This window comes from Melitaea cinxia, chromosome 24 (genome assembly GCF_905220565.1).
Source record: "Melitaea cinxia chromosome 24, ilMelCinx1.1, whole genome shotgun sequence".
Taxonomy (NCBI): Eukaryota; Metazoa; Arthropoda; class Insecta; order Lepidoptera; family Nymphalidae; genus Melitaea; species Melitaea cinxia.
This window is the reverse complement of record NC_059417.1, coordinates 4,985,024-5,009,531: the sequence shown is the minus strand read 5'-3', so window position 1 is coordinate 5,009,531 and position 24,508 is coordinate 4,985,024. Positions and strand designations below refer to the sequence as shown.

Sequence of the window (24,508 nt, the reverse complement as noted above, 5' to 3'; positions counted from 1 at the left end):
TTTTAATTTTTAAGATTTATTCAAGTCAAAGATTGGACATAAAAATTGAGCTGCCGTATTATTTGTTTAAGTAAAAGGAATAAAAGATTTCGTTAAAATTTTTAATCCATATATATCGTCTTGGCTTCACAATCTGCTCATCTCTTCCCCACATTCTGCGTCATTCGTTTTCTTTTTTTGTCTTCCGTCCAGAATGGCGTATATCTCGTCTAAGTTTCTGTCTTTAGTCTCTGGTACGTATAGTACAGTGTAAAACGTACCTAAGAAGCATACCATAGAGAAAATTATGAATACCCAATGTATGCCAAAAAGTTTTAACAGAGGATCGTAGGCTTTTGTTTGAAGGAAATCGCTGAGAGCGTCGATACTGCTGACGAAGGATGTCACCATACCGCGATGCTAAAACAAGAGATGTTGATTGTAAGTTATATTTTATAATGTGTATTAAAATTCCATCACACCATAATTCTCATTCTAATAACTTACTTGAAAAGAAAATAGTTCCGATACTATAACATATGGCACCGGTTGGTAGCCAGAAGCATTCGCGAAAATACACAGACACATAGCTACCACTGGCAACCAGCCGGGCAACCAGATTGAGAAAGAAGTGATGTAGAACCAGCTTCCAAGAGCCAGCATTGATAGACCCGTTGCGAATGACGTCACAACCAGCAACCACTAAAATTAATAAATTACGATGAGAATGTCTTTCTGTTTACTTACTTACTTCTTTTAATTTACTTTGATTCTAATTTAAATCTGTTTTAAACCGACTTCAAAAAAGAAAGAAGTTACTCAATTCGACTGTGTACATATATATATATATATATTATGTATGTTCGGGGATAACTTCGTCGTTTATGAACCAATTTTGATAATTCTTTTTTGTTAGACAGGAGATATCCCTGGTGTGGTACCATGATAAGGAAACCAGGATCTGATGATGGGATCCCAGAGAAATCGAGGGAAACTCTCGAAAATACGCAATAACTTTTTACTGGGTGTACCGATTTTGATAATTTTTAATTTTATCGAAAGCGGATGTTTAACATGTGGTCACATTTAAATTTTATCGAGATCTGATAACTACTTTTTGAGTAATCTTTGATAACGCGTAATTACTTGACTAATTTTTCGTCTACCTACGTTGTATTACTTGTCGATATAATTGAAGTCGGTTTTTTTTTCGTTAAAAATTGCAAAGATCTCTCACCTTCCTCCCAGTCTTCTCAACGATACAGCTCGCCACAATAGAACCGAGCAGCTGTATCACTCCAACGACTATTGTCTGTTTGTTGGGACTGAGTTTAAGACTAATGGACTCGGCCGCTTGCTCGAATATAGACCCAGCGTACATGAGCACCACGAGGTAGCCACAAGTTTCTTGTGATAGCATCACGTTCACCGCAATTCTGAACGCACTGAATGTTGTTTTGTCTCGCACTGTAAAAGATTATTAATATTAGACTTATGGTCTTCTTGTGCTTCATTCTCAATTATTCTGGTATTATTGACAGTTCAGACTGATGATTGTTTTTGCGTAGTGTTGTTCGATTCCCACTTATTGCATGTATTTGCATTTATAAAAGTAGCTTACAAATATAGATGAACCGAAAGATAGTCTTGTGTTTCGAAAAAATGAATTTTGTTAATATTTCGGGTTCTGAGCGGCGTTTTATTTTTTATTTTATTTTTATTTAATAGGTTTACCTACAGTTATTTAAATTAATATAACTTAAAAATAATTACAAATATTACAAAATGAAATGTAATAACCACTTACAGGTAAACACCACACGTATGACAATAGACATACGAGACATTTTAATATGCAATACATAATGGTAGCAATACAACGACGAGAACCGAATCAAATTTCACTTAGTAATTTTTGAGTTATTCGTGAGTAAGCATACAGACAGACATACAAACTAACACATTTATTTCATAAATGTCTCCTAAAACATAAACCAGTTACAGTTTTGCAAAGGTAGAGATTGGAAAGGAGTAAATTTCCTGAACGATACATATGATTATTACCTTTTTATTTGTTATAGTTCGCGTCATGTAAAAAGAACGTTTAAAGAAACTGGAGGGGGTGCGTTTGCGCATGGGTATACTCGCGCACAAAAGTACTACTGTTTTATTTTTTAATTAGGCTTTCACTCGCGGCTTCGTATAATGGTTATTGGTAGGTACATTAAAAAATACTAGAAATACAAGTGCGAATAATTCGGACTAAATAAGTATAATAATTATCACTTTACAAAATCACAATTTTTTTTTAAACAAAAGCAATAACAAATTTTTTAGTTATTGAAATGTCGTATTCAAAAATATTAATTATCTGTACTCTCGATATTCGTATCTTAATAGTTTTTATCTACACTAATGTTGTAACATTCTACTTATGTTTCCAATACTTGACTTATAATTACTACTGTTATAGCGCAGACAACAAAACACTCAATTTAAGCAATTTCACATGATGGTATAATATCCACATCGATATCGTAAAATCTCATTATAACATCGCGCGCATGCGCGCAGCTGCGCTCTCATTGGTTAGATTTTAATGGCGGCAAAATCACTGTGACAATACACGTACGCGTTAATTTAATTTAATAAATTAAAAGTTAAAAATGGATAGCGACGATGATATTTGTACGCCTCCGGATATTCTAGAATTGGCAACAAAATTAACTCACAATCTTTTGCCAGAAAAATCTAGAAAATTATATGAAAAAGAATATAATAACTTATTCCGACTGCGTCTACGAGCTCTACTGCTTGCCCCGCGACCGCTACAGCTGCTGGATCAATAATTAACATTAACTTTCAAAATTGTACCATCCAAAGTTTGAACAATTATTATAAATAAACTATTGTCAGCTTTTACTCTTGTTGTTTGATTAACTGCATTAGTGAAGATAAAGTAGTGTATGCAACTGCATATAACACGGGTATTAAAACACTCGTTACTATTATGAAACTCGCTGCGCTCGTTTCATAAACTCACACTCGTGTTTTAATACCCTTCATTATATGACAGTTGCATAAACTACTATTATGTGTTTAAAATGATAAATTGATATTTGCTTTTTAGTGAAATAAATAGTAAATGGAGAATTTTGTAATTTAAAACTTTTGTGCGCGATAATATTTTGAGTCGACGTTGAACTGTCCAACCAATAGCACACTGGCAAGCATGCAACACGTGATAAACACTTCCGTCCCGTACCCCATACCACCAAATAGACCGATAAATCGCTTGTGCGCAGCTTCAAGGCCAGCGTTCTTTTTACATGACGCGAACTATACTTACCAATGCTTTTCCACGAGGCTTTCTTCATGGACTTAGCGTACTCCTCCTCTCTCTCCATCTGTTGGACTTCGTCTTCAAGGTTTTTATCATCAACGGAAGTATAACGAAGCCACGCCAGCGCTACTCGAGCCTCCTGCAGGAAAGTTTGCATATCAAAGTTTATGTTTAGCAATTAATTCAAACTTAACCCATTCCTAACATTTCTAGCATTGTACCCTTAGTGGTGAAACGTTATGAACGTTAGGCATGGTCACTTGGATGTCAGTTTTAAAAAGAAATGACTCCTGTGTAAATACTCTAATATAGGTCAGTCTACAGATCCATATTTCGAGTGTTTTTGGCTTGTCTGGATATTCGAATTAAGAGATAATTTAAGAAATGTGTACGAAAAGAGTAAAAAAATGAAAATTTCTCTTAAAATCCCTTTATTAAAATCCCGAAATTAAATCGAGATTAGGACTTATGTAAGTGAAACCGTAAATCTAAACATGTCTCTCAAATGTGCTACTTGTATTTTGTGAAAGTTCGGCGCCAATTGATAACGTAATTATATAAGCTCCTGTAATATTTTGCATTAATTAATCTAGTAGATATAATATCCGGTTGTTACTAGTCTGTATTAGTTTCCTTTTTATTATGGTAGATCATTTGTTGAAATAAAAACTTTTACTTAAATATTTATATAGATATATGTATTATGTTGCTATATGTATGTGTATGATATATGTAGTATGTTAATAATTTATATTTCATGCAATATAATATACTTAACATACACATACTACTGTTCCAAAAGGAGGTAATTAAATGTCTCTGTAGTAACTTAATGTAATTATAAATTTAACAATATCACAATATATATATGAATCTAGCTGACTCCGCAAACATTGTTTTGCCATATATGTTATCAACCTCCTTAACACCCCCCCCCCCCTCATATAACTTAGGGGTATGAAAAATAGATGTTGGTCGATTCTCAGACCTACCCGATATGCACACAAAATTTCATAAAAATCTGTCCAGCCGTTTTCGAGGAGTATTGTAACTAACATTGTGACACGAGAATTTTATATATAACACAATATATATAAGATGACAATATGAAAATCTACGCTGAGCTAACTAGAAAGGTTTGTAGAAAATTATATATATTAAAGATGATTCATTATTTTTACTGAGATGTAATAGATAAAAATAACAGATTATAAAGTATGTTTTGTGAGTATTAAAGTTCAATCAATTATCTGTGTCTATTATAAGTTTGCAGTATATTATCTATGACAACTAATTTAATAATAATTTCATTATATTAAAACTAAAACAACTAATTACAATAACACAATGTCAAATACGAATAAAAAAAATAATAAATGTTTAAAGCTTTCGCTCCGGCATTTCTGTCTATCGCAGCAATGCCGGAGGTAGAAGAGGTAGAAAATAAAGTATAGTAGTAAGTATATAATTAGGCCAAGGCTTATCCGCTGATTAATCATCTAGATAATCAGAGTTGAACGTTCGCCATTGCTATATTGAACAGTTGAAATTAAAAGTTGTATAGACGTATTTATTGAGAAACACTTTCGAAATTTAAAAATAATAATTGTTATTGAAGAAATAAAGGTTCACTGCTCGTTCCCCTAATAGCGTGATAATATGTAGCCTATATGTTGACCCGACTTCTTAATAATATTCGTGCCAAATTTGAAGTAAATCCATGCAGCACTTTTTGAGTTTATCCCGGACATACATACAGACAATCTTGATGATGAGATTGTAGATCACACCCCAAGTATTATTTTAAAAAAATATTCAATGTACAGTTTTGACTTTCCTACCATTTTATTGTATGTATAGATAGATTACAATCTAATATTTACAAGACAAAAGTAGTTTGTTTTAGTTAAATAAAGTTAAAACCGTAATCCTTAATTTTTAAACTCACCTTGTATTTTCCTTGCTTGATTAAGAATACAGGTGTTTCAGGCATAGCCAGGAAGGCAAATATGTGTAGAACCGGTATAACTGTACAAAGCCACATGACAGCTGTGAAAGAAAACTCATCTCCAGCGACGTAGACCACCAAGTAGCCGAGGTTTTGTGACAGTATGAAGAGAGATCCTAATGCACCACGTATTTTGTCTGATGCTATCTGTAAATAAAATAATAATAGTTACAATGTTGGTAACACCATTTTAGCAAGGTTCAAATTATGTATAATTAATTGTGTCTAGCGGTATAATGCCCGTAATTTCAAATCTCGTGGGAACAGCATAAAAAGTAGTCTATATTGTTCTGGACCTCCAATTATTATCGACATTTATGCGTCCTTCATCCTTACAAAATTTCACATTTATAATATAGTAGAATTATATATATTTGTATAACTTTTATTGGCCTTTTTAAAAAATTGATTTGCTCAGTTTCCGATTTTTCACATCTACATACAACCGCTCTTTCGTACGTTCTTAAGTTGGCTAAATCTAACCTTTTGTACACTTCACTTGTGTAGTGTATAAAAAAAGCATAAATTATTTATTTATTAGGCTTTATCGGTTACATCAATACGGAAAATAATTGTTAGGATATGTATCTATACATCATATTTTGTTTACGTTCCAGTTTCATTAACTGGAATAAACTGCATTTTAGCTACTCATCTACTCGCTATCCTTCAGTATTAATTACAAGGTTTTATTTGTATTTATTAGAAAGACACATTTTCCGGATAGATTACAATTATTATTTAAATTATATACATATAGGTACTAATTAATCTTCACGTAAAACTCGAATGGGGAACTGGTTCTGTCCAAAAGAGTATTAGATAAATCTTAAATAATGTAAAAATAGTAAATATTATATTGCATCTTGTAGCTGTAATTGATTAAGTCAGAAAGAGTATTAAAATAGGGTATAGGTTACTCTCTCCTTTAAAGGATAATTGAGTTTGATGCCAAGTTCTACTAGTTTGAGTGATAGTAAGAATATAATTCTAATAAGAATAAAGAATTGACGACGCGTTAGCGCAGCGATCACAGCACTGGCTGTTGCGTTGGCGCTCGCGGCTTCGATCCCTGCTCACGACAGACATTTGCATTGGTCATATGCTTGTGTATTGTGTGTTTCCGGACCCCCGACATAGGAGAAAATCCTACAAAGGCCGTTGAGTGTGAAGTGCTTATTTATATATAATATATGTCTAAGACTTTGTTCCGAAACCTGCAGATTTCCTTTATAATATTTTCATTTAATTAAGGCGAGATAGAGTAAATACCTAATTAAAAATACCACTAAGTCAATATACAGAAAAATGTCACAAAATTATCACATGGCCTGTGACATATAAAAAGTTTTTGTTACGTTTTCTTTACCTTGAAAAATATATGTTAGAAATGTAATTCAATCATAAATTAAAAATGTCAAAAAACGATAATATTATGTAAAAATGATAGCGTTACGAGTAGATGAAATGATTTGCAACTGGAAACTGGAAAATCAGTTTGATATCTTGTCAAATTTATGATTTTTTTAATAGGTACGTAAATTATATACATTATATTTCAATTGCATATAAAATTGACTAATATTGTAAAATTTGAAATCTTTACTGAATAACGTCTATTACTGAAAATAAATCAGCTGTTTTAGTATCTATTCAATCACATATTTATGTTAGTACATAAAATATATATTTGAAGTCTGCAATAGCACACAGGTAAATACTTATTCTAAAATTGCCACTAAATCATGTGATATAGAATGATAGATAGTAGGTACAATCGTGTCATTTTAATAACATATATATATTAAACACAGTATTAAAAATCCTAATACACCATAATCGACTAAAAGAACATAATTACAATCATATATTATGCATAACGTCCGGCATCTGTTCTTTTCCGTTTTAGTTTGAGCCCAATTTTAATAAAATTTGAACACGTTTGGTTCTTCGGGACTTACTGTTATTATTTTGAAACTCCTGATATTTCGGCAAAGTAGGCGCTGCACCTGCAAATTCGCCGAATATTCCGAAGTTACAAAATGACTATTGCAGCAGATACATCCCGTAGAATCAAAGTTGTTCCTAGTGATCGTGAAAGGTAAAAAAAGTATTTAAAACTGATTTGAAGACAATATTTTCGAAGCGATGTAACTCTAGATGTAATAAGGTACTTACTTCTTTTAAGTACAATGGAGTGACGACGTAGCATCCCGCGCAGGCGAGTCCTGCGACAGCTCTTGAAGCGATCAACGCCCAAGGTCGGAGGGAGAACAGGGTGATAGACCAGCTGATCTGTTAACAATCAAATTAGACGTTTAATCTTTTCTATATTACTAATTGTATACAATATTATAAAGCCGGAGAATTCGTTTCATTACTTCGCAGTCTACTGCTGGACATAGGCCTCCCAAAGTTCGCACAAAAATGGCGTGAACTCACCGAAGACGCTGCTGCCCGTCTTCGGCCTGTGTATTTCAAAGCCAGCAGTTGGATGGTTATCCCGCCATCAGTCGGCTTCTTAAGTTCCAAGGTGGTGGTGGAACCTTGTTATCCCTTAGTCGCCTCTTACGACACTCACGGGAAGAGAGGGGGTGGCTATATTCTTTACTGCCGTAACCACACAGCAATACGTCATTATCGTCGACAGTATACATCTTACTTATGACAATTGAGATTGAGGTTTATTCGGTAAAACAAAGCACAGAATTTGACTAGCTAGATTTTAAATATAAAAATAGGTTAAGTTCTACTACGGAATATGACCATAACATTGTATTAGAAACGCTATTAAATCAAAACAAAATACTGATAAGATTGTCTTTACGGTAATATTACAGTATTACAAAATGAAAGTTTACTGATTTAGTACCACAGAAAGATTTCTTATTCAGTCAGTACCCTTCATATATTTTATTTTCAAAATACATCCGACCCGCGGTTATAGCCGCGTTGTTATATAGCCTTCAACCTTCCCCAGGAAATGGACTATCCAAAAAAAAATAAAAAAATTACAACTCGAAGGAGTTTCACCTTAAATTAGCGCGTTTAAACAAACACATTTTCAGGTTTATAATTTTAGTAAGATGTGCCATAAACCACTCCCAGTTTTATTAGAGGAATAGACATATTACTACACCCGATTCTAAACTGTAATAGTTCGACAATAAGGCATGCCCCATCTATTAGAGTATTTGAATAACTAGGGCAGAGAGGTTGCAATGCTCCGTTTTAGACCTTATAAAATCTAGTTCGGCCTAAGACAATGCAGTTTACCCTGGGCTAAACTACGACTAAATTGTTTGATTTGAAGCCAGTTATAATTGGTTATATGGAACATACGGAAAACGATCACAGCACAACAATTATTTAATGTAATATCAATTACTACATTAAATAATTTTAAGATCAAGTCTTTGTTGCCTTAAGTAATGATATAAGGCAAAAAAATATGGAGTGTAATCGTGTGAAATAACAACGCTGTTAATTAATTGGCTTGATATATTTTTGTTTATTGGTCAAAACAAAAGCACAAAAATATTGAATTCCAAAGTTTTAACTTTAATGAATAAATCTGCACAAAGGTCGATAATGGTAAATTTTAGTTACGGAATATAAATGAAATTTGATTCGCATAACTGTTTAATATAACAAAAAATAGCGTCATCAAAGTTGGTTGAAAGGAACCAAATTGAACATGTTAACAATTATATATAAATATATCCATTATAGGTATATATATCGACCTCGGGAAAAAATATTTATAGGCATATTTTAACTGATCTATCAAACTTCTTACCACCACATTTTTATCCCATGACTATATACTGTTTTTTTTTCTTTTTTACTAACATTTTAGTAACAATAACGAACACAAAAAATTGGATGCATTCAGGTTCACGTTGAAAGCTGATCAATCTCCTAATTGTACGGTACGTAACACGCGAGAAGATGTATGTACCAAGCTTTAGTGGAGTGTGTTCGGGTCGGAGCCGAACGCAGAGATTCGGAAGAAGAAATGGGTATTAATTGAATACTACGTCAAAACTAGCGATCAAAATGTATTGTATTTTTTTAAAATTAATTAGATTAAGAGTACAATGATTGTGTTATGCAGAATAATGGGGCTGACATAGTCGCTAAACGACCAAAGCCTCTTCTACAAATAAACAAAAAAAAAACAAAAAAAAAAAACAAAAATTATCCAATTTAGTGCAGTCGTTCGAAATAGATTCGATTTATTTTTATTTATATAGATTGACAATCACGGAATAAATTTTGTGTTATTTATTTTTACTATAGCGCAGTAAATTAAGCGCCAATCCCTCGTTACAATAGACGAGGCTTTTGTCCTTCGAAAAGCACTAAAGATATATTTTCAATCAAACAAAGCTGTTTTGTGTTTTACTTAATTCTATAAACCTATACAGTTCAGTAAGGTAGGCAAAAATAATATACACTGGAAAGATCCAAAAATTTTCAAAGATTGACATTATTCCTTGTTATAGAAAATGCGTTATGAACATACAATATACAAGTATGTACTTATGTAATCGCAGGCACAGCTTACTAGCTTCTTCGTTCACGTTTTGGGTATGTACATACATCATCCATTTGGGTATGTTCGACGTGATTCTTTAAATTGACATATTTTTTTATTTATAAACCGATTGACAATAAACAAACACTAAATGATAAGTGAAGCTTACCACAATATATTAGTGAAAATCACATCTAAATCGAATAAGCCGTTTCTGAGATTAACGTGCACAAACGTACAGACAAACGGATAAAAATTCTAACAATCATTGCTATTTGCGTTTATAAAGGTCCAAAAAATATTTTTCTAATATATCTTCCAGGTACATACAACGATCCGTTACATTTTTATTATAATTATGTATAGACGATGATGAATTTTACAGTTTGCATACCTACGTTAAATATAATAGTTAAGGAAAATTAATTATAGTTATACAGTTATTACTAATACTTAGTAAAGGAAACTACTATACAGTAATTAGTAATTACTATATTTTATCGACATAATTTGTAAATGTTCCTTTGTTTCCCTATTGAAAATATTTGTTGTGTAACTTGCCTATGATTACATCGTTCACTACCGTTATAGTTATGGACCTATTTAATTAAGCTACTTTGATTTTTCAGTTGTTGATACGGTTCAGATAGTTATCTGATAGATAACAATATTAAGGCTTAAACAATATTTATTTCCCATTAAAACTTTTACATGAGAAATTTATTACAAAGATGTTGGTCAAATACAAAAAGTGTCAAGCAGTTCACAGATGCAATTAAAACTTTTAATGAATATAAACAAAACGAAAGTAGTGTTCAAAGATTTTTTGCGTTAAAGCAGTATTTTCAGAAAGCTCATGCACATAACTGATGTAGGGCAGTAGGAGCAGTCCGACTGGGGTAGTACCTCGACCTTATAGAAGATCACAGCTTAATAGTACTGATTTCAAGCAGTGTTGTGTTCCTGTTGGTAAGGTGACCAGAGCTCCTGGGGGGAATTGGGGATAAGGTCGGCAATACGGTAATCGCTTACCATCAGGTGCGCCGTGCGCTTGTTTGCTTTACTTACTTTACTTACATTAAAAAAAGGCACAGGGAATTATTAGAATAAAAAAAACTAAAATGTGCTTTGTATGGCGAAAGCAAGAAACATAACGTATAATATAACTATTAGGTCCAATCAAACGAATATTGAATGTTGATAAAGGTAAAGACACGCAAGACGTCTAGTTAAAATAGTATACCTTATTGGATTGGAACTAAAGATATACGATATTTCTATTTTTACGAATCGTCGTATGACTGATTTAGCATGTAACACCATGTGTAAAGGAAGGGTCGGAGCTTATTCCACAACTCTGTTCCATTGTAGGTGGGTTATATTTATAGTAATAATTACTATCTGGTGTTACGACAAAAACCGGAACCGACAGCTGAACGCGCTCTTAGAGGCATGGTTGACTTACTAATTTAAAGTTTGTAGAATTTATGCAAATCTAGAAGTAGGTACACTTGAATTCATGTTAACTTACCACAAGCATCAAAGAAGTCAGCATAGTTGTAGTCTTCCTGCCCCACCTATCTGCAAGGTCTCCCACCAGGAAACCACAGAATATTGGTGGAAAGAACGTCACGGAAGCCATCCAGGATATGGTTTCATCAGTTATTGGTTCCGGCGCTGGTCCGTCTTCGGCTTGCAGGATCGGCGTCATTGGAGACTGCCATCCCATTAACATTCCGAAGTTCAGAACGGGGATGGTGACTAGAACAAATAATTATTAGGTCATTATTATTCATTTAATTCTATGTTTTATAGAAGTTGGTATATAAACGACAGTGTTTCCGGACTTTTAAAATAAATAAAATGTATAATATCATCATCATTATGTGGTTATGGATATTTAGAAAATTGCAAAACGTTATTTAAGTCCTTAAAAACACTACCATTGCCATCACTGAACATTATTAAAGTATGTGTATTTGTAAAAAAAAGCATTTGTATCTCTTCAAAACTAACCGACCCCGGAATAAATCTTAATTGGGGCCGTTGAGTGTGGGATGCGTGTGTGAGTGTTTATTTGAATAGGACATCTAGAAAGTTTGTTGTTAAAGATTTTTTTTGTGCTACAGAGCTTAAAAATTAAGTATTGTAGCTGAATATGACGCTGGCGATTTAATCATTAATCATTATTAGTCATCGCTCTGGTATAGTGGTGCGTGCACAATGTGGACGATCACACACCGGCAACTGCAGGTTTGATTCCTGCTTGGGATGGATATTTGTGTTTATACATATATTTCTTTCCGACCTGGTTGTCTGACTTATGTGTTTCTTCACCGTGCCACGAAGAGCGTGTTTTTAACAGTCGGTCATAGCTGTTACCAGACATCTGATAATGATCATTACTCATAGTAGGGAATATATCCGCTAACCTCTAATGGAGTAGTGTGGTGGGTTAGGCTCCCTCCGCCCTTCAGTTACATGGATAAAGAGGCCTATTCCCAACAGTAGGATGTTACAGGCTGAATCGTATAGTAGTATTAGACCAAATAAACAATAATTCATGTAAAGCCGTGCTAGTCGTCTTGCGAGTTAATATTATTATAAATATATTATAATATTTTACCTCATATTGTCAATGTCCTTGTCAATAAAATGAACTCGTATTGACTATAATGACAGTATGTAAATTATATATAATTATTGTCTTTAAATATGTGTTTGTAATATACCGTTTAAGCTGAGCTGAACTGTATCAGTTTGATAATATCCCGCAGCCGGGCTACGGCTTCTTCTCCATATTGGAGAAAGAAGAATTGTAGTTCAATCCTCTGTGCTGTTTTATTGCGAGTTCATGAATAATTTTACTACTATGAGTAATGATCGATCGACGATAATTTTAGGTGATCTTCGAGGCACGAAATCCAGCTCGCGACCACTGACATTAAAATGGCTACACGCATTACTATTAGAAACTAGTACTATTTTTTTTAAATCAACATAAATATACATTCGCTATTTCTCGATATAAACGAGAACATAACATACTTGAATAAGATATTGGGAAAGATTATATTATAGGCCATATAATATAACGCTACGTTTTACATATTCAGATCAACAAACATGAACGTAGATCCGGAAAAAACTAAATAGATAGACTTTGAGTTTATGTGTCTGTTGCTATGTAGCTAGTGAGTAATCCATATGCAATTAAACACTCTAGTTATATCAGGTTAAATCTAGGATTGTATGTTGTCATATTTCTTGTTTATAAGTCATATGCATACAACTATGTGTATCTCTATTCCCACTATATTATGTAATATTTATATATGTAGTTATTAAATGGGGGGATTAAAACTAAAACAACGGTTAATTATTATAAAGAATAATTAACACAATATATATCATATATACATTTGATTAATTACCTACTCTAAACTCCCGACATTTTAGTGTCTTCTAACACCACGGTCAATAGTGGTCTCAATAGGACTCAACAAAATTCGTCTAATTTTTTTTTTTGTGAAAAAATATTTTTTTTTAGTATTTTATTTTGTACAAACCTTTTTTTTTGTATGAGAACTGGTCCGGTAGCCAGGTACAAAGGTCAATTATATCCTCCCGATCGAAACTTCGTAAAATGCATTAGGGATTTATGTTATGAATATTGGCGACTGTCAGCTGCGACTTCGTTGGTAGGGCGGGCAGTGGCAGCCTCACACGTATGGAGAAAAAAAAGTTTTGAGACGAAAAAGTAGACTATAATTTACTGGGGGATCGCCCAGTGTGATTCCATCACATCTGGCCTTTGTTGGGTGATAAGAGGGCTTTCATTAGTAGAAATTCCCCACGAGAGTCCACTCAGAACCCCGACTAGAAAACCCTTACATAAACGAAATAACGTTAGGTCGGTATATTCTACCTGGACATTGAATGGAACTGCTGTGCGGAATCCTAATATAAAAATAAAAAATTACAACCAGTAAATGCGGGTTATAATTTTGGCTCTGAGTTGAATCTAATTGTAGGTAAAATAACCCAACATAAAAAAACAAAATTGTTCGATTCGCATTACTTAACTGAGCCCGATTGAAAGAAAATAAGCTTTAGCTATATATAGTCATTGGAGTTTTAATGATGTATATTTCCAGTAGGACTTGATTTAAATCATGATTCAATATAATCGAACGAATAAAACTATAACGCTGTGGTATTCTGTAAGATTGAAGCACTTCTCCGGTTGAGCTGCTCCAAATCTTAAGCAAGATATAATTTAACTGAAGTAAATAACAAATCGTTTAGTATATAATATTTTTTGATATCAATAAATGAATGTCAACACAATACGTAGGCTCGCTACCCGTTCGTACGCGCGAGTGAATCATTAGTAAGAAACGGGTTCCTGTAGCGAGGTCGTGATCCCGTGCGTCATGTGTACTCTTTGGATATAATTAGTGGATCAGGTATTTTTTGCTATAATTATAATATATGATAAGTTATTTTGTTAATATTTATTTATTTAACGAGGAATATTATAATTATCAATAAGAATATAAAAACATTGTAAATTTCATTGTAAAACAGAAGGTCTGTGAACGAGAAGTGTAAAAGATATGTTATTAGTATTAATGTCATTGATTTTGTACCGTTGTTATTTAAGTGACAAATGAAAAAATAATTCGGAATAAATAATTTTTGCATTAATTTATACATCAATAATGATATATCTTATATATAAAATTACAGTCCCTTGGAGCTGTGACAAAATCAAACGTCTCAGCCAACGAAATCAAAAGATACAGCCGTTTATACTGCAAATTTACGACACTCTCGAGGGAATCACAAACTACAGGGTAGTTCCCGTGAACTCGGATTCTTGAAATTTGGTACGAAGCAACCTCTTATAGCACAGATAAAGGAAAAAAATTCGAAAATAATAATTTATTAATTACATCATTTATAATAAATATATTTTTAATAATTTTGTTTGTGCGGAACTCTCGGTGCGCGAGTCCGACTCGCACTCGGCCGGTTTTTTTACATTTTTTCGAATACAAATAAACTAAAAAACTATTCTTTTATAAGTAGAGAATCTAATTATGGTATTAATTCCGTCTATCAGAGGGGAACCCGTTTCAATGCGCATGAGTGGATGTGTAAGAAACGAGTCGCAGTGTTTATAAACTCGTAAGTCGGTCGTAAGTTTCTTAAATATTATTACGAATTTAGTCTTTACTATTTATACCTATACTAACTAGCTCTAGTAGCTCTGTACGGGTATGCAAAAAGTTGACTTTGTGTTAGATCAAAGGTAAATTTCATAACTTTGTCATTGTACAAATAAAATTCGTTGCCTTTGTTAATTTAACGATCCTGCTGTAGTAGTAATTGGTAAAAGTATTCATTAGGTTCTTATCATGATGACTAAAAGAGTAATGACAATATTTATCAGACATTTAAGACATATTTTATCTCTTAATTTGACGAGATGTCGTGTAAAATTTGTACAAGATTCAATTGGCGAATTATGGGCGAAATTTCGTGAAGAGTAGGTATATAAAAATTGCATTTCTAAGTTGCATTTAAATGCACGCAAAATCATACAGTACTAATTGTGTTTGCTGGCAATCGAAAAAAAAACCGACTTGAATTACATCGACAAGTAATACAACGTAGGTAGACGAAAAAATATTCAAGTAAATACGCATCATTAAAGATTACTACAAAAGTTGTAATCAGATCTCGATGAAATTTAAATGTGACCACATAATAATAAACATCGGCTTTTGATTAAATTAAAAATCATCAACATCGGTACACTCAGTAAGTTATGCGGAAGTAAAGTTATGCGGATTTTCGAAGGGTTTCCCTCGATTTATCTGGGATCCCATTATCCGATCCTGGTTTCCTTATCATGATACCACACTTCGGATATCTCCTTTCCAACAAAAAAAGAATTATCGAAATCGGTTTATAAACGACGAAGTTATCCCCGAACATACTACTACTACATACAGTAGATACATGTTCTTGGTTATTTTTTATTCTTTATGTAATATTCTTGTTAGTTGTTTTTCATTTTTATATCCTGTTTGTAAAATTTAACTCGTCCTAACCTACATCAACGTAATCATCTAATAGTTTAAAATACACGTTAGATATTAATGACGTATAAATAAATATAAAAATTTTTTCAAAGTAAATAAACTTTGTACCGCCAATATTTTTTTGTGTAACTATATGTTTTTTTTTTTTTAAATTGTCTAAGCCTTATTCTAACAATAACGAATATAAAAAAAAACAGATAACTGTCGTGCAGTCATTCGAAAGTTGAAGAAAGCGCGTACATACATTTCTGGGACTCATTTTTTAATTTAATAATAGATTCTGCTAACATTTGAATACCGTTTTTAAAATATTGAAGACTAGATAACTTATGTGGTTTTTGAATTTTATTTTTACATATAAACTAGCGGACCCGGCGGACGTTGTCCTGTCTAAATTTGATGCTTACATACCAATAGCAGCGCTACTTACCAGGTCCAATTGAGATAAAAACTACCCTATCTCCCAAGTTGGACCAAATTATTATTTTATTATTATTTTGGTTCAGTAGTTTCGGAGTTTATCTGGAAACATACATCGTTACACGAAATTTATTTATATATAATACATATCTGTAGTAGTAGTAATATATACATATCTGTAGTTTTTAGTAATTGAATACGAACTAAATTCCTTGTTTATAGTCTGTATCAACAAGACGAGACATTATTTTCGTCTTAAATTATGACTTATCGCACCCTTAATAAAACAAAGATGTAACTCAAAAATCGCAATTTGTGGGAATTGGCGTTTGAAGTTTAGCACTTTTTCCGCATTGTGTTTGATTAAAAATTACCAATTATTTGTAATGCTATTAATAACTTTTACTATTGATATCAGTAGTTTAAAGTACAGAGATTAATAGAATAATAGAAAAACAACTGTATTAAAATCTATAATAGCTGTAAAATGGAGATGAAAAAAAAGTTCCGACTTAAATCTCTTTATGCCAAAAATTACTTAATATTTTAGGTAGTATTTCAAAAAAATTCTCTTTAGTATTAAAACATAACAAAAACTTTTAAAAATAAATCACAATGTTTCGTTTTATGATTATTTAATTGTAATTATGACGTTGTATGTACTAATGCATCATTTATTTATAAAACGAAAACTGAAATTTATCACCTTTTTTTTAAATTAAACAAATTTTTATTAATCATCTCATATTTATATATCTCTTTATGGCTACAAATATTGTTTTTTAAACAAAACAAAAACTATACACTATTATAAGAATTAGGTACAATTAGTCTCTAGTAAATATCTCCTAAAATCACAAATAATTACTAACCACAAATAATCTAATATATAAAATTCTCGTGTCGCGGTGTTTGTAGTTAAACTCCTCCGAAACGGCTAGACCGATTCACACGAAATTTTGTGTGCATATCGGGTAGGTCTGAGAATCGAACAACATCTATTTTTCATACCCCTAAGTTAAAAGGGGGGGGGGGGATTAAGGGGTTTAATAACATATATGGCAAAACAACGTTTGCGGGGTCAGCTAGTAAATAGTATAAAAATCAGCAGTCTCTTCTTTCTTATATTGTCTATCATCTTGTTTTTGCTCATTGTTTGAATTATCATATGATACACATAGATCACACTGACCTTTTTTTGGTTGGTGAAACCCTAAGTTAAATACCGTCGGAATCAATATTTTCTGCACATTTGAATCGTCTCGCCATAAGACTCGACGAATTCCAACCACCAGAGCAGGTTGATTTTCGAAATGGCTACAACACCGTAGACCACATCCATATTGTTCGACAGATTATTCAAAAGACAGAGACATATAATCAGCCGCTGTGTATGGAATTTGTGGACTGCGAGAAAGCCTTCAACTGTGTCGAGACCTGGGCTGTCCTGGACTCTCTGCAGAGATGTCATATCGACTGGCGATATATCGTGGTACTGAGATGTATGTACAACGCAACGACGATGACCGTTCATGTCCAGGACCAGAGAACAAGACCTATTTCCCTGCGGCGTGGGGTAAGACAGCAAGATGTAATATCACCGAAACTGTTTACCACTGCGCTGGAGGATATCTTTAAGACCTTGAACAAGGCATCAATGTCAACGGTGAATACATCTCTCAACTTCATTTCGCCGACGATACCGTCATCTTTGCGGACACGTTAGATGAGTTAGGCCAAATGCTAGCCGGTCTAAACGATTCCCCCCGACGTGTCGTTCTCTGTATGAACTTGGACAAAACGAAAGTTATGTCTAACATCCAAGTCATACCGAGACAGGTATCGGTCGATGGTACCCTTCTCTAAGTTGTTCAGGATTATATTTACTTAGGCCATACTATCCAACTAGGCCGCAACAACTTTGAGAAGGAGGCCGATAGGAGGATTCGGTGGGGCTAGGCGGCATTTGGCAGGCTTCGTCGAGTCTTTACTTCGAATATTCCGCAATGCTTGAAGACAAAAGTCTTCGAGCAATACGTTCTGCCTGTGTTAACATACCGAGCCGAGACATGGACACTGACGAAGGGACTGGTCCACAAATATAAAGTCCCTCAACGTGCAATGGAACTGGCCATGCTTGGGGTTTCTCTCAAATATAGGATTAGAAACGAGACTACCGCGAGAGAACGAAAGTAACCGATATAGCCCACAGAATTAGCAAGTTGAAGTGGCAATGGGCTGGTCATCTGTGGCGCAGGACCGGTGGCTGTTGGAGCAGACGCGTCCTGGAGTAGAGACCGCGTCTTGGCAAACACAGTGTGTGACGTCCTCTGGCCCGTTGGACCGACGATCTACCTAAGATTGCCGGTGTAAGCTGGATGAGGATTGCGGAAAACCGGGATGTCTAGCGCGAAATTGGGGAGGCCTATGTCCAGCAGTGGACTGCAATAGGCTGAACTGACTGACAAATATTTGGTTTATTATTGCAGTCAGAGTCAGAAGAACTTTGATTTTCAAACATTAAATTTCTTCTGTTGACAGGCTTATTAAACAACGTATTAAAATCTACAGTGCATCGTCGTCACTCAGGTCGACGTCACTTAGATCTGTGTATTATACTGGAGAAATATTGTAACTGGCCACACTATTGTAATTTCGTCGCTCTCTCAGCTGAATTTGCTCATATTTTGCTCAGTATTTTGTGGTGAATTGGTGTAAGACGTCTTTTCTTCACAATCCGTTGTAACGTTTTGTGGGGCAGGGTTTTGGGTTGGCATTGAACTATTGGAGCTTGAAAAACTGTATGAAGATGAGCTAGATGAATCGCTAGTATTATTTAGGTGTCATTTTTCTCGTCAACTCATAAGTGACAGTAAAATATTGAGTCGGTGTCAGCATTTTCGTCAGCTCTGCAGTTACATTTTTGGGCTCTGGAGATATATGTATTTTATTGATTTTCCTCTTCAACCTGCATAACTTCTTTACTCTAAAATAACAATAATTCATAACACTGTAGTATATTTTAAGGATGAATAATAATCATAATTATTTAACGTCAAAATAGCAGCATTGTTGAATGACAATGATCTATTCAGTCGTTTTGCCATAAAAGAGTAACAATCATCCATCCATACGTCATCCTCATAAACTTTCACATTTATTACAGTAATCAGATAAAAAAAAAATTATAACTTATTACACTATTATTATATTACTTAAAAAGCCGACCGGTGGCGGGATAACCATCCGACTGCTGGCTTTGAAATACACAGGCCGAAGACGGGCAGCAGCGTCTTCGGTGCGACAAAGCCAGTACTGCGGTCACCAACCCGCCTGCCCAGCGTGGTGACTATGAGCAAAACACATAAGTTCACGCTATTTTTGGCGAAAGCTTCTGGAGGCCTATATCCAGCAGTGGACTGTATAGGTTGTAATGATACACTATTATGTTATAACTTTTACGCTCGACACGCTGTAACTCTTCATTGTGGTGTTCAGTTTCTGAATTTGGTATTAAACTTAAAAAAAATTGTGAGCTCTAAGACGACACCATTTTCAAAACCTATACAAACAAGCACAACAGTTACAAGTTATTCTTAACTTTTACACGAAAAGGGAATTAATGTTGAAAGTTTTTACTTATCTTTCGTCATTCTAAATAATAAAAAGAAGTAAACAAAAGTGATTTTTATAAATAGCCTTATTTATTACAATAAAGTGATACTTAACCAATTACTCCAACAACTAAGGCATATATTTTAATATAAAACTGAAGTGTTAGGCGTTAACTTTGTAAAATTTGTCAATTTTTAAAACAAAACCGAAGTAAATCCAAATGTTACACATCATTATCAAATGCGTTTTCTGAGAGAATGAAGTATAACAAAAATTATCTTTTTATTTTAAATCCCTTTTAATCTAATATCGAATTATTTGATGTTACTCAAAACGGCAGCACTTCAATGTCCGCTCACTGCCGGTGCATCTCTGAATCACGCCACTTTATAAGAACTGACTTGTCAGTTCCAGTTGATAGAAAAGAGAGCAACAGTCGCGTATCTCTCTGTATCTTATAGTTAAAACGCCGGAGTCGAAGTCTACCTATTCTTTACGCGACGAAGACGGGTTTTATTGTAAAATCTCCAAATCCACAAATTTTGAGTTACATCTTTGTTTTATTAAAGGTGCGTTATGATGACGATATTTTTTACCAAGTAAATTTAAAATGTAATATTTAAATTGTAAATAAGGATAAATTAATGACTATAATTCTTGTTATCTAATTCGAATATTTTTTTAGTGTTACTATATTAATATACTTAATATAATATTGTTTAATTATTTTTTTACAATTTATTCGAAACCTCGTAATCAATTATTTAGTCATTGTGAATAAAAAAAAAAAAAAAAAAAATAAAAAATAAAAAATAAAAAAAATTTTTTTTTTTCAAAAACGAAATTTCGATACTGTTTCGTAAAGGGAAACTGAATAAAGCTCAACAATTTATTTTCTTCTGTTATCAGAGTTTATAAGAGTAAATAAAAAAAGTCAGTCTTACCCATGAGAGCCATGAAGAATTGGTTAGCGATGCCGCCATGTTGGAAGCGGAGGAACCATTGAAGTGGCAGTAACATATTGTTTTCTGTTTGTAGTTTATCAAGCTGTCATTTTAGTATGTCAGATCTGAAACAAATAATTAATGGCAGTTGAGGTGAAAAAGCTAGATAGGGATTTCCTCGAGCGTCGTGGTGACCTACTAGATTGTGAAGATTAGATGCTTAAAAGAATAAAAGGTAATATAATGTATGCCCTTTTAGCGGTGGGGAGTCACGAAGAAATAAATAATCGAGCGCGTCAGATATTAGTAATCCGCCCTGCGTATTTCTGATCACGAAAAATATTAATCTGCTTGTTAGAGATGGTGGGTGATCGTACGAAGAGATAGAATTTTTTAAAAACCGTCTAATCAATTAATTTCTTCCACACATTTGTCAGATTTTGGGTTAATATGAATCCAACGCGTTCGAGTTTTTCTAGCAATCAACTTTTTGGAACGAAGTTCCTTACGGCAGGCTCGACATTTGGCTGGGTGAGCGAACTGAAAAAAATGTGATACTAAAACCGTAAGAAAAATATGTAACGGAAGTGACGTAATATGAGTCACACGACTATATAATATGACGTTTGTAAAACTAAAATATTACTAGTAAACTTTTTTTTAATATTATTTATGTAATTTTATACTGTCGACAAAAATAAATAAAGACGCATGTTTTTTTTTATTTCACTTAATAGTTTGAATTATTATTATTATTATTATTTTGTTTGATTTATTTTATTTTACGGTATTTGTTATTTTCGAAAATACTAAATTTCCTAAATATTTTTATGCACTTAATTAAAAACCAATAAACAAAATTTAAAAAAAAATCAAGAACTTTTTTTTTATATCACTAGTTCGGCAAACAAGCGTACGGCTCACCTGATGGTAAGAGATTACCGTAGCTTAAAGACACGTGCAACACCAGAAGCATCGCAGGCGCGTTGCCGACCCAATCCCCAATCCCCCCCAGGAGCTCTGGTCTCCTTACTCATCAACAGGAACACAATATTGCTTGAAAGCAGTATTATTTAGCTGTGATCGTCTTTAAGGTCGAGGTACTTCACCAGTCTGGCTGCTCCCTATTTTGAGCAAGAAATTCCTGCTGTGCCCTACCAGAACTAGAAAAAATATATAAAATTCAACATTTTTTTTCTCGAATTGTGTTGCTTCTATACTTCTCGAAGGAACTTCGTTCCTACCTGGTGTCCCATGACACCACATTTTTTTTTTAATCTGAGCTTTTTGCCCTAGACGTTCGACATTATGCAAAAACCTCTAGTATGGTTGGAGTACTTTACGAGGTGCAAGGCTACCTCCATTATGTTACTCTGACGCGCTTAAGTCACTCCCACAATCACCGATAGGGCTGCCCTACCATAATAACAATTTGAAAATGTATATACAGTAACCCGCTGTGGGGCAGTGTGGTGGATTAAGCTCCGACATTTCACCTACAAGAAGAAAGAGTCCTACGTCTAGCAGTGGGATTTGGCAGGCTGAACTAATAAAAAATATTATTCCTAGTTGGCACAGTTATCAAAGATCCTGTATTTTGCTCCAGGAAATGTAAGTTTCGATTCACCTTAAGACTGGTTGTACTAAATAAGAATATTTATATTATTTTATTAGTCGGCTGAGACAAAAAATATTCTTATCATGAATATAGTCCTCCAACATTTCTCGCATTTATAAGTCGAAGGTCAGTCCTCTACCTGCTAGTGTTTACCCAGTTAAAGTATATTCTTTTAGTTCTGAGAACTGATAGCAAATAAGTGTTTGCTCGAAAACGAAAAAAAAAACCGATACCAATTTACATTGACAAGTAACACAAGGTAGGTAGTAAAAAAAAATAATCAATTAAATACGCTAAATAACTCAAGAAATCCTCAGACCTTGCTCCAGTTTCAATTTGAATACTTGACAGTCATCAGCTTTCGATTAAAAAAAAATATTAAAATCAGTCGCCCAGTAAAAATGTCGGAAGTAACAAATGAAAAAAATAAAAATAAACGTTGGTGCAACGGTCGCAACACTTGGGTTGTGGCTGTTGCGCTGGCGGTTGCGGATTCGATCCCCGCATAAGGCAAACATTTGTATTGGCCACAGATGTTGTATCATGGTGTGTCCTTGTGGTTCTCCCCACCGTGCCTCGGGAGTACGTTTAACCCATCGGTCCCGGTTGATATCATTTACACCTGATACGATCGTTACTCATAGTAGGGAATATATCCGCCAACCCGTATTGGAGCAGCCTGGGGGATTAAGCTCTGATCCTTCTCCTACATGGAGAAAGAGGCCAGCAGTGGGATATTACAGGCTGAAACACACGAAAAATACAGTCTCATTGAGCACCTCCTCCTTTTTTGAGTCGGTTAATAACAAGCTAGACTCACCATACCATACGGTGTCGAGGCATGAATAAGACTGATACAAGGCTTGGTTTGTCCTAATATATTGAGACTGACCTATAATAACTGATAAGAAATGATGATTCATATTGTCAGCTTGCGGTTTTAAGCTTACCCGTGATATAATAATACCAAACAACGCTGAAAGCGTACACGTCAAATTTTTGTTTGTTAATTACAATCGTAAAGAATTTGATTTTATATATAGTTATATACGATTTAAATGGAGTAATGTACATTATAAAACTTTGATAGAAATAGAATTTCTAAAAAATTCTTTAAATTAACAAAATAAATAATTAATAAAGTAACAACAGAACGAAAAATGTATGAGTCAAAAAATGTATACATGTCCATTCATTACCAATCGGTAGTACTTTAGCCACAAGATAGGTTTGAAACTGAACCTTAAGTAGTGGTTCTATTCAACTATTTTTTGCATACACCTTAAAAATGGTATGTATAAGATCTGTATAAGATTTTAAATTAACATGGTTATTTTTATTGCTAAAATTATTCAAAAACGAGATATTTACCATGAACGAATGTCTTGTTCGCGAGACGAAATGAAAAAAAAAAAATGGTAAGTTAATAACCCGTTTTTGAATAATATATCTATGTGTTTTAATTTGATGTCTCCTGCTGTATATAAAGAAAACAGTGATAACAATTCATTCATGCAACTAATAAATTTTAATAGCAACTTATATAACATGTAATAAATAAATACAATTTTCATAAAACTTTACACAAAAGTGCTTATTATAAAATTAGAAGTGATTAGTCTTTCTTATAAGCTATCATAGATACAAAACAATCAACGTCAGTAGATTACTTAAATTGTAATTATCTCGCGCAAGCCTAGTTTTCGTGATAAATTTAAACACTGGATGTTATTATATATTACAGTTCACTGCTTACGCTGTGCACGTGTGTGCACTTGCGATAAGACAAAGTATTTCCTGGAGTAAACATTTATTTCTATTTTATTGCATAAAAATTAACTTCATTACTCTTCACATTAAAGAATTAATTAACAAAATGCCAATGTATATGAATATACAAATTATTAACAAATAAAATCGAATTAAGC

At 33.5% G+C, this 24,508-nt stretch overlaps 1 protein-coding gene across 1 annotated transcript; it reads right to left on the bottom strand.

Moving 5' to 3' along the window:
* On the bottom strand, positions 1-23,433 carry LOC123665477 (solute carrier family 2, facilitated glucose transporter member 8-like). Its single transcript, XM_045599776.1, has 9 exons — positions 23,401-23,433; positions 20,963-21,087; positions 11,402-11,631; positions 7,509-7,625; positions 5,271-5,477; positions 3,329-3,461; positions 1,217-1,446; positions 487-681; positions 1-399 (listed from the first exon to the last, which is right to left on the bottom strand). The coding sequence occupies exons 2-9, from the start codon at positions 21,036-21,038 to the stop codon at positions 127-129; spliced, it is 1,461 nt and encodes a 486-aa protein (XP_045455732.1). The 5' UTR covers positions 21,039-21,087; positions 23,401-23,433; the 3' UTR covers positions 1-126.
* Positions 23,434-24,508: the final 1,075 nt, after the last annotated feature.